At 38.7% G+C, this 14,358-nt stretch overlaps 1 protein-coding gene and 1 pseudogene across 1 annotated transcript; both read left to right on the top strand.

The window, feature by feature from the left end:
• The first annotated feature begins 1,388 nt into the window (after positions 1–1,388).
• Positions 1,389–6,414, top strand: LOC141301422 (ATP-dependent RNA helicase DDX42-like; annotated as a pseudogene).
• A 3,896-nt stretch (positions 6,415–10,310) lies between these two features.
• LOC141301421 (zona pellucida sperm-binding protein 3-like) lies at positions 10,311–12,274 on the top strand. Its single transcript, XM_073831653.1, has 8 exons — positions 10,311–10,871; positions 10,945–11,066; positions 11,142–11,245; positions 11,308–11,485; positions 11,697–11,814; positions 11,888–11,979; positions 12,049–12,137; positions 12,207–12,274. The coding sequence occupies exons 1-8, from the start codon at positions 10,311–10,313 to the stop codon at positions 12,272–12,274; spliced, it is 1,332 nt and encodes a 443-aa protein (XP_073687754.1).
• Positions 12,275–14,358: the final 2,084 nt, after the last annotated feature.

Here is a 14,358-nt window from a genome sequence, read left to right as displayed (position 1 = left end):
AGTATAATATTCATTTATATAATACATACAAATACAATATCGAGCCTCCCCAGCAGTATATTTCCTTTATTGGACACACCCAGCTTCAGTCATGGAGCGCTCCACTAATCAACTGATAATTGAATTCAGCTGGGTTACCTCCAAAATGATGGAGACTGCATAAGTCCTCTATAAAAAAAGAAAAAAGCGACATTCAATAGGCTGGTGATTTGAAAAATGGCAATGGGGTTGAGGCAAGCAGTTTTTGGGATATTGTTGGCACTTGTTGGTGTGTCTGATGCACAATGGCAAGGTAGATCAATGCAAAGGTTTCCAGTCCAGACCCCAGCCAGGAGTGACTTTGGAAGGCCTTCTCAAGATATTTTTGGTGTTCAGTCAAAAGAGCTGTTGATGGGTCCAGTGGCAAAACTGACATTGAGCTTTCCAACACAACCAGAAGAACCACAACAGCCAGATAGTCCTTTTGAGTTGCGTCATCCAGTCCCAGTCAAGGAAGAAGCTGACAAGACGAGCACTTAAGGTTAAAAAGTGTACAAATTGTAATTTCACTAGATAAGACCCTTCTTTCTCTGCTGGAATCATTTAAGGCCCTTTGAAGCTGCATTTAAACTGCACTTCGGAAGTTCAAACTTGCGGACAGCATAGAAGCCCACTATATGGAAAAAAAATCTGAAATGTTTTCCTCAAACTATTTCTTTATAACTAAAGAAAGACATGAACATCTTGGATGACAAGGGATTGAGTATATTATCTGTAAATATTTGTTCTGGAAGTGAACTTCTTCAAGGAACATAAGTACAATTGTGATGAACTTGTCTCATTTAAACTTGATCTGTTTTATACAGAATACCAAGTGAGATCCATTGCCAGCCATGTTAGACCTGATCGACAGAGTAAGACTATCTCATATTTATATTAATGTGCTGCTTTAAATAATTTCTGAATTCCAGCTTTAACCCAATCCAGTGCATTTACTGTACTTATGCTCTTCATGATCTCTGATCTCTCACAGGTTCTGTTATTCAGCGCAACATTTCGTAAGAAAATTGAAAAGCTGGCACAAGACATTTTGGTTGACCCTATTCATGTTGTGCAGGGAGACATAGGAGAGGTGCGTACTTAATTTCTTATACAAGTATTTGAATATGCACACTGTTTTTGAAAGTCTGTTTAAACCTTTTGTCTGATCTTCTCAGGCTAATGAAGATGTCACTCAGATAGTGGAAGTGTTGCCGTCTGGGGAGAAGTGGGGTTGGCTGACACGCAGGCTGGTTGAGTTCACCTCAGCTGGCTCCGTGCTGGTCTTTGTCACTTAAAAGGCTAACTGTGAGGAGCTGGCTACAAATCTCAATCAAGAAGGTTATAGCCTAGGGCTGCTGCATGGAGACATGGATCAGAGTGAGAGGAACAAAGTCATCGCTGACTTTAAGAAGAAAAATCTGCCTGTGTTAGTAGTTGTTTTAGTATGGTTTCTGTTTGTATTCAAAACTTTATGTGAGACCAGTGTGGTGTGTATCGACAAGGGGAGGTGCCAAGAAAAGGTCCGTACACCATACTAATCAAGCAATACAACTGTTTATTCGATGTAAAATACAGCTGATATGATTATGATAATAATAATAATAATACTCAATAATGAAGTCAATAATAATCAACAAGTAAAAGCATAAAATGATAGACAAAGCTGGATAGTTATATGCTAAACCCCAAGCAAAATAGGAAAATAAAGCCCATATTTACAACTCAGAGACATGCCATCATCTCCACTCTCTAAGACTGGGGAGCCCGTTGCAGTCACCGTAGAAGACCAACACGTATGTCCGAGAAATGCCGGGCGATGTGCACTAATCCCACGGCTGAGCTTCCACTGTGTCAGCAAGAAGTCCCATCTTATATACTTTAAATTTAGGTGCAGTTAAAGACAACCTCCAAGTGAGAGAGAGCATCAAGTTGATCAGGCTTGATCATCTCCCCACGTGGGTGCACATCATTCTAATTTCAAGAAATGATGGTCCGCTATTGGCTATTTGAAAAACCTGTAGCCATACCCCATATAGCGTCATAATAAACTGTTTGTTCGAAACTAGTGATAAAAACTTATCCACCCGAGGGCCGAGGCCGACACTTTCCCAGGAGGCCAGATGTCCTCAGGAGAATAGCGGTGCTGATTTGCACCAGTCATTCTCCTTGAAGCCCCCCTCCCTCTGTACTCACACTCCTTTCACATTGTTTATCTCCGTTGAGCACACAGAAGCACAGCATAAAAATGACCCATCTCTTACAGTAGTTACTGATGTTGCTGGTTCGTAGGGCTTATTTTGTCTAGCTGCATCTGTTCAGAACAAATGAACTATGTACGTTTGTGTCCCTGGACCACAAAACCAGTCATAAGTTGCACAGTTATAGTGTGTGTGCATAATTATTAGGCACGTTGATATTGTGGTCATATATTTTTTTTTTCCAAGCACATTTGACCAATTCCAAGCCACATCAATCTTAATACCCACTATTCAGTTTGTATGCACTTATTTATAAGTGATATATAATTGTCCATGAAGGCGGGAAGTGAAAAACTCCTTATATTCAGGTGTGCAGAATTATTAGGCACATTTTCTTTTACAGATAAAATGAGCCAAAAAAGAGATTTACCTCAGACTGAAATGTCAAAAACTATTAAATCCCAATGAGAAGGATGCAATACTGGAATTTGCAAAGTCAAGGCATGACCATCGGACAGAAAAATGCTCGTTGCGTCTGCAGTGTCAGAAAAAAATGGGTGGAGGAGAAAAGATGCATGTTAATTGCAAAAAAGTAAGAATTAATGTTAAGAATTAGACATAAAAACCATCAGGGACTATTTAGTCTCCAGTGCCACCATTTTCCAGAACTGCAACCTACCTTGAGTCTCCAGAAGTGCAATGTGTCAGGTTCTCAAAGGCTTTGCTTGGGCAAAAAATCCTAAAAAATAACCCTCAATTAATACGAATAAAATTCTGAAGTGTTGTGAAATACATGGAGAATGTGTGTGGTGTTGTTTTTTTTTTTTTTTTTTATAAAAGGCTTTATAGACCGATCAGTTGAGAGTGGCTCTTGAAGGACCAGCACCACATCCTCTTGTAGCACTCTTTCAAAAATGTTTTCCAGAATCTGGCAGCAAGTTTTAAGAGTTCATTTTCCATCCCTGCAAGACCGACATTTCAGGATAGGAGATGGACTAAAACTGAAGTCCCAAAACTTACTGCCAGATTCTGGAGGATAAACTCGAAAGAGTGCTACAAGAGGATGTGGTGCTGGTCCTTCAAGAGCCACTCTCAACTCATCTGTCTATAAAGCCTCTTTATGTATTTCACAACACTTCAGAATGTTATTTTTATTAATTGAGGGTCATTTTTTAAGATTTTTTTGCCCAAGCAAAGTCTTTGAGAACCTTACACATTGGAGACTCAAGGTAGGTTGCAGTTCTGGAAAACGGTGGCACTGGAGACTAAATGGTTCCTGATGGTTTCATATCTAATTCTTAACATTAATTCTTTCTTCTTTTTTTGCAATTAACATGCATATTTTCTCCTCAACTTGTTTTTTTTTCTGACAATGCAGACGCAACGAGCGTTTTTCTGTCCGGTGGTCATGCTTTAACTTTGCAAATTCCAGTATTGCATTAGTATTGCATCCTTCTCATGGGCATTTAATAGTTTTTTACATTTTTCGGCCTGAGGTAAATCTCTTTTTTTTTTTTTTTTTGGCTCTTTTTATCTGTAAAAGAAAATGTCCCTAATAATTCTGCACACCTGAATATAAGGAGTTTTTCATTTCCAGCCTTCATGGACAATTATATATCACTTATAAATAGAATAATTAAATACAAACTGAATAGTAGTTATTAAGATTGATGTGGTTTGGAATTGGTCAAATGTGCTTGGGGGGGAAAAAAATGACCACAATATCAACATGCCTAATAATTATGCACACCGTGTATTTGTAGCAGTAGCCAACAATAGATTGTATGGGCCAAAATTATTGTGTTTTGTTTTTTGTTTTTTTTAATGCCAAAAGTCATAAGGATATTAAATAATTTCCTACCACAAATATATCAAAACTTAATTTTTGATTAGTAATATGCATTGCTAAGAACATCATTTGGACAACTTTAAATGCGATATTTAGATTTTTCTGTACCCTCCAGATTTTCAAATAGTTATTGATTATTTATTTATTTATTGATGTATAAATCTCAATTTTAAAAACGTACCCTTATGACTGGGTTTGTGGTACAGGGTCACATTTGTCACTACTTGTTACTTTTATTATAAATATTCTTTCTTTTTTTTTTGTATTAATTAAAAATTATCTTGTATTTCTCAGCTCGTGGGTTGGATATTCCATCTATCCGTACAGTTTTTGACATTGATACACATACACATCGAATTGGTAGAACTGGTCGTCCAGGAGAGAAAGGTGTAGCTTACACACTGGTCACCACTAAAGACACTTCATTTGCTGGTGACTTGGTTCGAAATTTAGAGGGGGCCAATCAGAGTGTTTCAAAATACCTAATGGACCTGGCAATGCAGGTAAAACAATGACCTGAATTACAATACACACACCTTTTATAGTACAACATGTTTCACAGACTTTATCGACTATTCTTTTTTTTTTTTTTTTTTTTCTAGAATCCCTGGTTCAGGAAATCCCGCTTTAAGGGAGGGAAAGGGAAGAAGCTAAATATTGGAGGTGGAGGCCTGGGTTACAGAGAGCGACCAGGCCTTGGATCTGAATCCACTGTTAGTTTGGCTGTTGCTTGCTTGCTTTATTCATTTATTTATTAATTTAAAAAGTTTATTAGAGTAAAACATTTTTTGTCTTATTTGCGATTGCAGGAATGCAGTGGTGCTGCTGCTGCTCTTGGTAATTTATGAAGCCTACAAACCCTCTACTGGAGCAATGGGAGACCGTATGTCTGCCCTAAAGCAAGCATTTCAGGTAAAACAATCTACCTAGTTTTTCGTTTTTGTCTTAAAGGATTTTTGAAAATTTCCTGATAACTTACTCACCCCATGTTATCCAAGATGTTCATGTCTTTCTTTCATCAGTCAATAAGAAAATAAGATTTTTGAAGAAAAACATTCTAGGATTTTTCTCTACACGATCCCAGCCGAGGAGTAAGGGTTTTACCTAGCGAAACGATCTGTCACTCTGTAAAAAAAAAAATAAAAAAAAAAAATGTATAATTTTTAACCACAAATGCTTGTCTTGCACTAGTTTGACTTTACACATTACGTAATCACATTGAAAAGTTCACGCGTGATGTAGGCAGAAGTACCCGACCCAGTGTTGACATGCAAAGAAAGTCAAACCGCCTTTACAAAAAGTTAAAACAATGTTGTCGGATTATTTTTAAGTTGGAGAAGAAAATGAGAGTTTTTCGCCATACACTACTTTTTTGAAATAGAGTACACAGACTAAGAACTAATTGTGCGTAACCTTTCCAACATAATTGATTCATGCATCGCAGAGCATATGTGGTTAAAAAAGGTATAAAAATGTTTCTTTTCAGAAACTGACTGATCGTTACACTAGATAAAACCCTTACTCCTCGGCTGGGATTATGCAAAGCCTTTTGAATTTGCATTGAAACTGCGATTTGGACCTTCAGCCCGTTGATCCCTATTGAAGTCCACTTTATAGAGAAAGATCCTGGAATGTTTTCCTCAACTTATTTTTGACTAAAGTAGAAAAGACATGAACATCTTGGATTACATGGGTGAGTAAAGGATCAAGAAATTAATTCAGGAGTGAACTAATAGTTTTCTTTGCTTTCCTCAAGTTCTTCACTAAACATATGTGTATGTACCCTTTCCCCCCCCCTTTTTTTTTTCTTCTTTTTTTTCCCCCCTCAGGCTCAGTATAAAAGCCACTTTGTGGCAGCATCTGGTGTTCCGCCTAAACTCACCACAAAGTCCAGCAGCTCCTCTGGGTGGACCAGTGCGGGAAGTCTAAGTTCTTTGCCTTCAGGAGCACCAGAGGGGCCTGACAGAACCCATCTGTCCTACACACCATCGCCCTCTTCCTCGTTTCCCTGATGCCGCAGCCTCCTGCCCTGAGCTCGGGCACCAAAATGAGTGGCTTCAGTGGTGCAGGCTCCCTGAGCTCAGTTTCAGACTCTTACTCTAGCTCGTCTTCAAAAGAGGAGATAGTCATTATCATCGTCATGGTGACAGGTATAGTGACTGTCGAGACTGTCATAGCGATAGCTGAAACGGTGAAGGGAGCCATAGGGACAGAGAGGGACGGTCAGAAAGAGATGGGGGTGAGAGGTCAGGGAGTCATAAAGAGAGCTTTGCAGTTCCTGATCCCCCCAAACGTAAGAAAAGCAGATGGGACAATAAAAGTGTAGAACCGGACAACTGTTCTTAGATCAGCCTCCCCAGCAGTGTCTTTACCTGTCTGCTTGTGTTTTTGTTCATATGTGAGATGAAGCTGGGAGACTCAACCACCCTTTTCATTTTAAAAGAAATAAATACATCCAATATAGGCTGTTTCAGCCATTTAGATCTGTGAATTGGCTAGATTAATAACATGCACCTTGAGCCTAAGTGTTGTGTTAAAGTAAGCACACAAATTGTTTCTTTCTGAAGAAACTAATAGGATGATAAATATTGACTCTGGCTGTGTAACAAAATAATAACAAAAAAATTGATTTGAAAACTCTGTTAATAGTTTTTATTACTGTGTGCTGCTTCACAAACTCTTTGTGAACTACAGGGTGTGCCATTTATATGGATACACCTTAATAAAATGGGAATGGTTGGTGATATTAACGTCCTGTTTGTGGCACATTAGTATATGTGAGGGGGCAAACTTTTCAAGATGGGTGGTGACCATGGTGGCCATTTTGAAGTCGGCCACCTTGGATCCAACTTTTGTTTTTTCAATAGGAAGAGGGTCACGTGACACATCAAACTTATTGGGAATTTCACAAAAAAACAAAAACAATGGTGTGCTTGGTTTTAACGTATCTTGAAAAGTTTGCCCCCTCACATATACTAATGTGCCACAAACAGGACGTTAATATCACCAAACATTCCCATTTTATTAAGGTGTATCCATATAAATGGCCCACCCGGTGTATATTTTTTGGAGTCTTTCTTTAAGATTTCCCAGTGTGTTTTAATGTGTGCTGTCATGTTTCAAATACCATTTTTTAAGTTCTTAATGTCCATTAATGAGCTTAGCTTTTGCTCATACCTGTTAATATTTTGAATTGACATGTTTTTTTTAGTCCTCTGTTCAGATTTTCTTTCTGAGCTGCCCAGCATATAGTACAGCTCAAGTTGAAAAAACTTGAGCTGTACTACTGTAAATCCACACACTGATCAGCCTAGTCATAACACATTTGCAATGGGGGAAATATATCAGTGAATCTACAATAAAATATATTTACTATGTTATGATCTTGAATTTGCTCCATTTACATCTCTTGTGAAGATTGATGTGCTGAAGGGAGGAACATTGTGTCACAATTTAAACATTTACAATGTAGAACATCATAATCTTTATTATTTTGGATACTCTAGTGTACAATTCTATCTGTTGTCATGTTTATGAATTAATAATAAAAAAAGAAGGACATAAAAAGGCTTAAAGGTTGTGTTTCAGAGAACTGAAGTCATTTGAATATAAAATAAACATTTGGTTCAGCTCAGGTCTCCAAAACTCGGTCGTGGGGGTCCGGGGTTCTGCTTTAGCTGCACCTTGCCTCAAAACATCTGCCTGGGCGTTTCCAGTATATATAGTACAGGGGTGCCTAAACATAATCAGGGAGGATCCTTGGAGCACCAACCCCAAACAGACACACCTGAACCAGCCAAGCAAGTGCATACTAGAAACTTCCTGGCAGTTGTGTTGAGGCAAGTTAAAGCTACACTCTGTAGCTTGATTTAGGAGAAAATCTTAAAAATAATGGTCGTGTCCGTCCTAAATTTTTGCTCTAAGAGTATTTCACAAAGCATTTTAGCACAAAAAACTAGCTACTAAAACTGTGAAATATTAGGAGTAGTGAAGAGGACTCCTATCTCACTAAGACCAAATCCTAAACTATCCAAAATTGGCTATTGCCGGTAATATGCCTCAGAATGTAAACTTTTTATAAACACACTGTATTTATTTGCACACATAGGCTGTTTTTCCACGCATCTTTTTATTTTATTTTGGAGGTTATCTCCAAATTTGTCCATTTGAAAGATCATTGTCTGGAATTTTCATCGGGTAAAACATTTTTTGTCCATCATAAAAATAAAAAAAATCGGAGCGGGTTTGATTTCCCGGGGTTTTTGCATCAGTAGCAAGCATTTTGAGATGTGTCTTGTCAGTTAGAGCCACCATACAAGCGAACACCAAAATCCAGAAATGAGTCTGACAAGTTCATCCACTTGGTCTTGAAGCACAAAGTACACTTGAATTCTCAGAAATTAGTGGTCTTCTTTATAATATGTGGCTCCAGTAATTCTGGCAAAGCATCAAAGTTTACTGACATTCTTAAGTAAACTTTGAATTACCTGAGGAAAATCCCAGAGATCCTTCGAGAAGGTGCACACACAAAGTATTCTCTCCTTCCTCTTTATATCTTATAACTGGACGGACCCATTATTTCCTTTCTTTTTTCTCTTTTTAAGAAGAAAGTGGACAACAAAATCATCCTCACTGCTTGAACATTCCATTTTGTATTGTTTTGCGATATTTTTTATTTGACTTTTTATTTACTTTTTTTTTTTGCAACGAATGAATTACTATGTGACTAGTGTGAAATATTTCGGTGTGTGACAATTTTTTAAAATGATGAATACCAAAAAAAAAAAAAAAAAAATGCACACAAAACAAATTCGGACTCAGTCTGCAAGGGTCTGGCGTAACAATTGTCCTTGCATCCAGTTTGGTTGTCTTTTACGTTTACATGCATTCAGCAATGATCCTTCTACTATTAGTAAAAGGGTGTTCATATATCTTCAAATTGTTTACGAGAAGCACACATTTAAGAGGCTGACAATTAGCTGAACATATAGTTGTTTAAAGTGACATGTAGCCTGCATTTTAAAAACTTTATTTTTAAAAACACATTTTTATTTTTAAAACTTTATTTGAATTTGGCAAAATAATATTGTGCTCTACAATATTTTTTTATGAAATAAAAATAAATCTCTGACCCCTTCCCTATCAGCCAATCACAGTGTGCATAGTTAGTAGGTATGCTGACATCATCCATAGCAACGAGGTCAACCCCACCCTTACTCTTAGTTTAAGAATTCTCTCTATTCCTTAGTAAAAGTTTGTCTCAGCAGCTTTGTAAATAGGTTTTAAGAGAAAACTCTTACTTAAAAAGTACTTAAAGTTTACCAAAAACTTTTACTGCTATTTAGGAGAAGTCTTAGACCCCGTTTACACGAAGGGAAGACACAGATATTTCCCTGCGGTTTGGCCTCTCATTTACACGAAAACCCCGTTTTTATCACAGAAAACGATTATTTCTAAAAACTCCGGCCAAAGTGGATAAATTTGAAAACGCCGTTTTCACATTGTAGTGTGGACTGTGAAAACGGAGGCTTTTGAAAACGATGATGCATATTTATAGTCATGTGACGCATATTGTACCAATAGATATCTATGTTTACACCAGTAACGTTAATTGTGCCTGTGCTATTCACTGTCACACTGCTGCTAAAGAGATTTACCTTGTACACTCTTCAAATTACAGTCCTAGAATGATGACAGAAAATTTACTTTTGCTGTCCTGCAAAACATATGACGACAACTGCTTTTCAGATAAAATATGAATGAGCACGATATATATATGCGTCAGTGGATGATGAGATATTTCCGTAAATTATCCCGCCAGAAGAATTGCGCGAAAACTTATTACGTCTATATAATTTTGGAGGCTTTACGCATTTTGGAAACGCTAGTGTGGACGGAGAGTGTTTTAAAATGAAAACTCCGTTTTTAAATGTATCCGGATTAATGTAAACGTAGCCTTAGTGCTAAGATAAAATGTTTTGTGAATACGGGTCCAGCTCTCCAAGAGCAGTATTGCACAATCCTGGTTTAGCTCATACTACAACATGTCCTTATATGGACGTCATTTATTCTAAGTAACAAGGAATCAATGACTTTCACATGTGGCATATTGATTAAGTAAATTAGCAGGTCCAGAGAACAATTATGCTTGTCATTAGAGAGGTGGAGCCATGCTGATTTTCAGCTGTATAAATTTGGATGGTAGAGCCCTAGTGCATTATTGAACTACAAGCTGAACAATAATGGCATTTTGGCATGTTGGATTGGTGGTTTTTCTTGCACTGGGCTTCTCTGACACACAATGGAAAGCCAGAGCAGCAACCAACTGGCCCCCAATCAACTTTAGAGCTAGGCCGCTGTCACAGGTTCCGCAGACTGACTCTGGGATGCCTCTAAGATATGGTCCTGGTAGCCCTACATTTGCACCACAAAGGTTTCCTGCTCCATTTCCTGCCCAAGCACCAGCAGGAAGGCTTTCTCAAGATCTCTTTGGTGTTCAGTCAAAAGAGATGATGATGGGTCCAGTGGCTAAACTGACATGGAGCTTTCCAAGCCTGCCAGAAGAACCACCGCAGCCAGATATTCCTTTTGAGTTGCGTCATCCTATTCCTGCCAGCAGTGTGGCAGCTCAGTGTGCTGAGAGCTCTGTGTATGTGGAGGTGATGGAAGACTTCTTTGGGACTGGGAAGATACTGAGCTCATCTGCTTTCACACTGGGAGGCTGTGGTGCAACTGGAGAAGACCCTTCTGCTCAAGTGCTCATCTTTGAGTCTGAACTGCATGGATGTGGTAGTACAATAACGGTGAGGTGTTTTAAAAAAAAAAAAAAAAAAAATTTCTTATGCTTCTGAATGATTAACATGCCACGCTCTTTAGGTGACTGAAGAGGAACTTGTCTATTCGTTCAACCTTCTCTACACCCCACAAGAGGTTTCATATGGCGTTCCTATTGTTAGGAGTAGTAGTGCGGTGGTTGGTATCGAGTGTCACTATTCAAGGTGAGGGCAAAGTTCAAGTTTGCTGGCTGTATGAAGGCCACCGTAAGATGACTTGACTATGCAATTTCTCTGCAGATTGAAGAATGTGAGCAGCGATGCCTTGATGCCCACTTGGGTTCCATATGCATCTACTGAAGTTGCAGAGGACGTCTTTGTCTTTTCCCTCAAGCTTATGACTGGTATAACAGGCTTTCATAACACTCCAGTGCTTGAGAACCTGTGCTAAAAGTTGTTTCTGCAGATGACTGGCAATTTGAGAGGCCTTCTAACCGGTATTTCCTGGGTGACCTGCTCAATCTTGAAGCATCTGTGCTTTCATACAGTCACGTTCCTGTCCGTGTGTTTGTGGACAGCTGTGTGGCTACAACAACTCCTGATGTCACCTCTGTCCCCAGATACTCCTTTATTGAGAACAATGGGTAAGTGGTGCTCATGTCGTTCCCTCAGGAACAGGGCTGGGCAACATCAGTCCTGGAGTGCCACTGTGCTGCAGAGTTTAGCTTCAAACCTGAGCAAGCTAATCAATGTCTTCAAGATCACTAGAAAGCTAAAGGTGTTTGATTTGGAGTTTGTAGGACAGTTGCCCTGCTTGTCAAGTATTATAAGCTGTCTAACTGGGTCATTTCCTAGGTGCCTGGTTGATGCTAAGCTCACAGGTGCCAGGTCTCACTTTATGCCCCGAACTCAAGATAATAAGCTGCAGTTTCAGCTGGAGGCATTCAGGTTCCAACAAGCAGACAGTGGAATGGTATGTGTGACAAGTTGTGCAACACTTCATATGATGTTACGCTACAAAGGTCTATAAACTACTGTCTTTGCAGATCTACATCACATGCCTTTTAAATGTGGCTGCAGCAACTAGCCTTACTCTAACAAGACCTGAACAGAAAGCTTGTTCGTTCTCTTCTAATGGGTATGTTGGCTCATAAATGAGTGTATAGGTGTTAGGTTTGCCTTAACCTAAGGGTTTCTGTCTTGTCAGTTGGGTATCTGCAGATGGTTCTGACCAGGTGTGTGCCTGCTGTGACACCATCTGTAGTGTCAGAAGTGGAAGTGATCAACTGCTTAAAGGTCTGGAATTAACTTTTTAACATTTTATGGTTGTCATGCACTGCTTTACTCACTTGGTTTGTTCCTCAGATCTGCGGTGGGAAAGAGCCTCTGTTGGACCCATCAATGTTAAGGAATTCGGCTATGGCCGAACATAATTGGAAATGCCATGTCACTTCTGTTGACTTAATAAAAAGAATTGGTCTTAATGTTTTGTGAGCTTCTGATTACTTGTACACTGACAAATGGGACTAGAAGGACATGGGGTGGGACTGATGACTAATGGTGACCATCTAACTTATGTAGCATACTGGATAAGGCCTCATTTGAAGTGCATTGAAACTAACTAGAGAACAGTGAGTGCTGCATTTGTGTATGTGGCAACTGGGTTTTAGTTTCAAGTGTTCTCAGTGATCCACAAAAATGTAGCACCTAGAAAATATGCATGCACTAATATCTTTACTGGTTGCCATAAAACGTAATTCCCTGATACTTGCAGACACAAGTCACTGGCTACATTTGTGAGGCTGCCACATTAAAAAAAAAAAAAAACAAGCTCTGGTTTCACAAAATTGATGTACCTTAAAGTGTTAAAGACAGGGTTTTTATTAGTTTAAGGTTTACAAGGTGTTACTTAGTTTTTCTCTTTTTTTTTTTTTTTTTTGAAATTCTCAACTAGTTCCGTATCCCTAAAGATTCTGAAAATCCTCTCAGAGCGCTCCTAACTTAACCTAAAAATTCCTTGCCAGGAGTTTTAGCTTTGTGATTCCAGAACATTTTCAGTGAACTCTGAGCAAGGAATGGATGGAAAATCCTATCTTAGTGAGGAGGTGTGGTTGACCCCGTTGCTAGGTATGAGTCATTTCAAAAGCCGTGATTGCTTGATCCGACAAGTTTGTTAAATTAACTTTTGGTGATAATGAGCAAAGGACGTACCCTCAAATCAATAAACATAATTATACACTCTAATCTTATGCAGACTGTAATTGTAAATATTTCACATTCAAGAAAATATCTGGAAAATGAATAATAAGCTGTAGGTGTCACACTCTGGAGGAGTGGAGATGAAGCAGGAGAACCGGATTAAATGAATATAAACAGTTTACTTAAAACACTGAAACTAAATACAAACAAATAAAAACTGGGAGCAAGCAATGAACGCATGTAACAATACATCGACGGACACTGGGGAGTGAGCAGACACAGACTTTATACACAGAAACATGGGCGTGGTCACAAACAAGATAACGAGGGGGGAATACAAATATGGGCAAGACTAAACCAAAAGGACTAAACCAAAAGAGGGAGAACAAGGATTAAACCATATAAACTAGAAACATAGGGGGAAAAACAGAACAAGACAGGACAAAACACTGACAGTAGGGGTTATAGCCTAACATTATAATCTAAAATATGTGAAAACTTAAGCTCATTACACCCTGTTCAAATAATGATTTGTGTCTTATTTGCTCATATTAATATCCTAGCTGGCATATTTTGTACTTTCACTCCCATATGGACCCCATTGAAAACAAGATGGCCTATCTCAAGGGGCTGTCCTTAATGAAGCAGAAATTGCAACGTTACAACTCAGTGTGGTCTTAACGAGGGTAACACGGCTCATCTTTTATCAATGTCTGTGATTGCTGGCTGGTCTATTTATGAAGGCTTGTTAACAAATATCTCAGGGTTGTGATTACTTTCTTCTCCGGTGTAATAGCGTTGTGGCGTCGAGTTGAAGTAATTGCATCGCTAAGGAGACCCACCACAAACATGATTCCTGCACGATCCAATCTGTAGCGTCTCAATAATTCCCTGTCATCCAAGGTTTGCAGGACATCTCTCCTGCCTCCTCTGTTGGCCATTTTGTGCAGCTGCTTAGGGGAACTCCTAAGCCACTAAAAGTCATCTTCCCTGCTCTTAGCAGATCTCGCCTTAGGAGCCCTTTTAAGCGCTAGGAATCTTGAGGAATAGCTTTTATATTAACTGGGATTTACGTTTTACTTTTAGGTGAAATTCTAAGAAAACGTCATGACTCTGAGAATTTGGCTGCTAGGAGCCACTTTTTGCACAAAAGTTCTTTAGGGATATGGGCCCTGAAGATTGAACTAGTTGAGAATTAACAAAAAAAAACAAAAAACAAAGTAACACCTTGTAAACCTTAAACTAATAAAAACCCTGTCTTTAACACTTTAAGGTACATCAATTTTGTGAAACCAGAGCTTGTTTTTTTTTTTTTTTT

Source organism: Garra rufa, chromosome 25, assembly GCF_049309525.1.
Source record: "Garra rufa chromosome 25, GarRuf1.0, whole genome shotgun sequence".
Taxonomy (NCBI): Eukaryota; Metazoa; Chordata; class Actinopteri; order Cypriniformes; family Cyprinidae; genus Garra; species Garra rufa.
The sequence above is the reverse complement of the archived record's forward strand: the minus strand, read 5'-3'. Positions and strand labels throughout refer to the sequence as shown.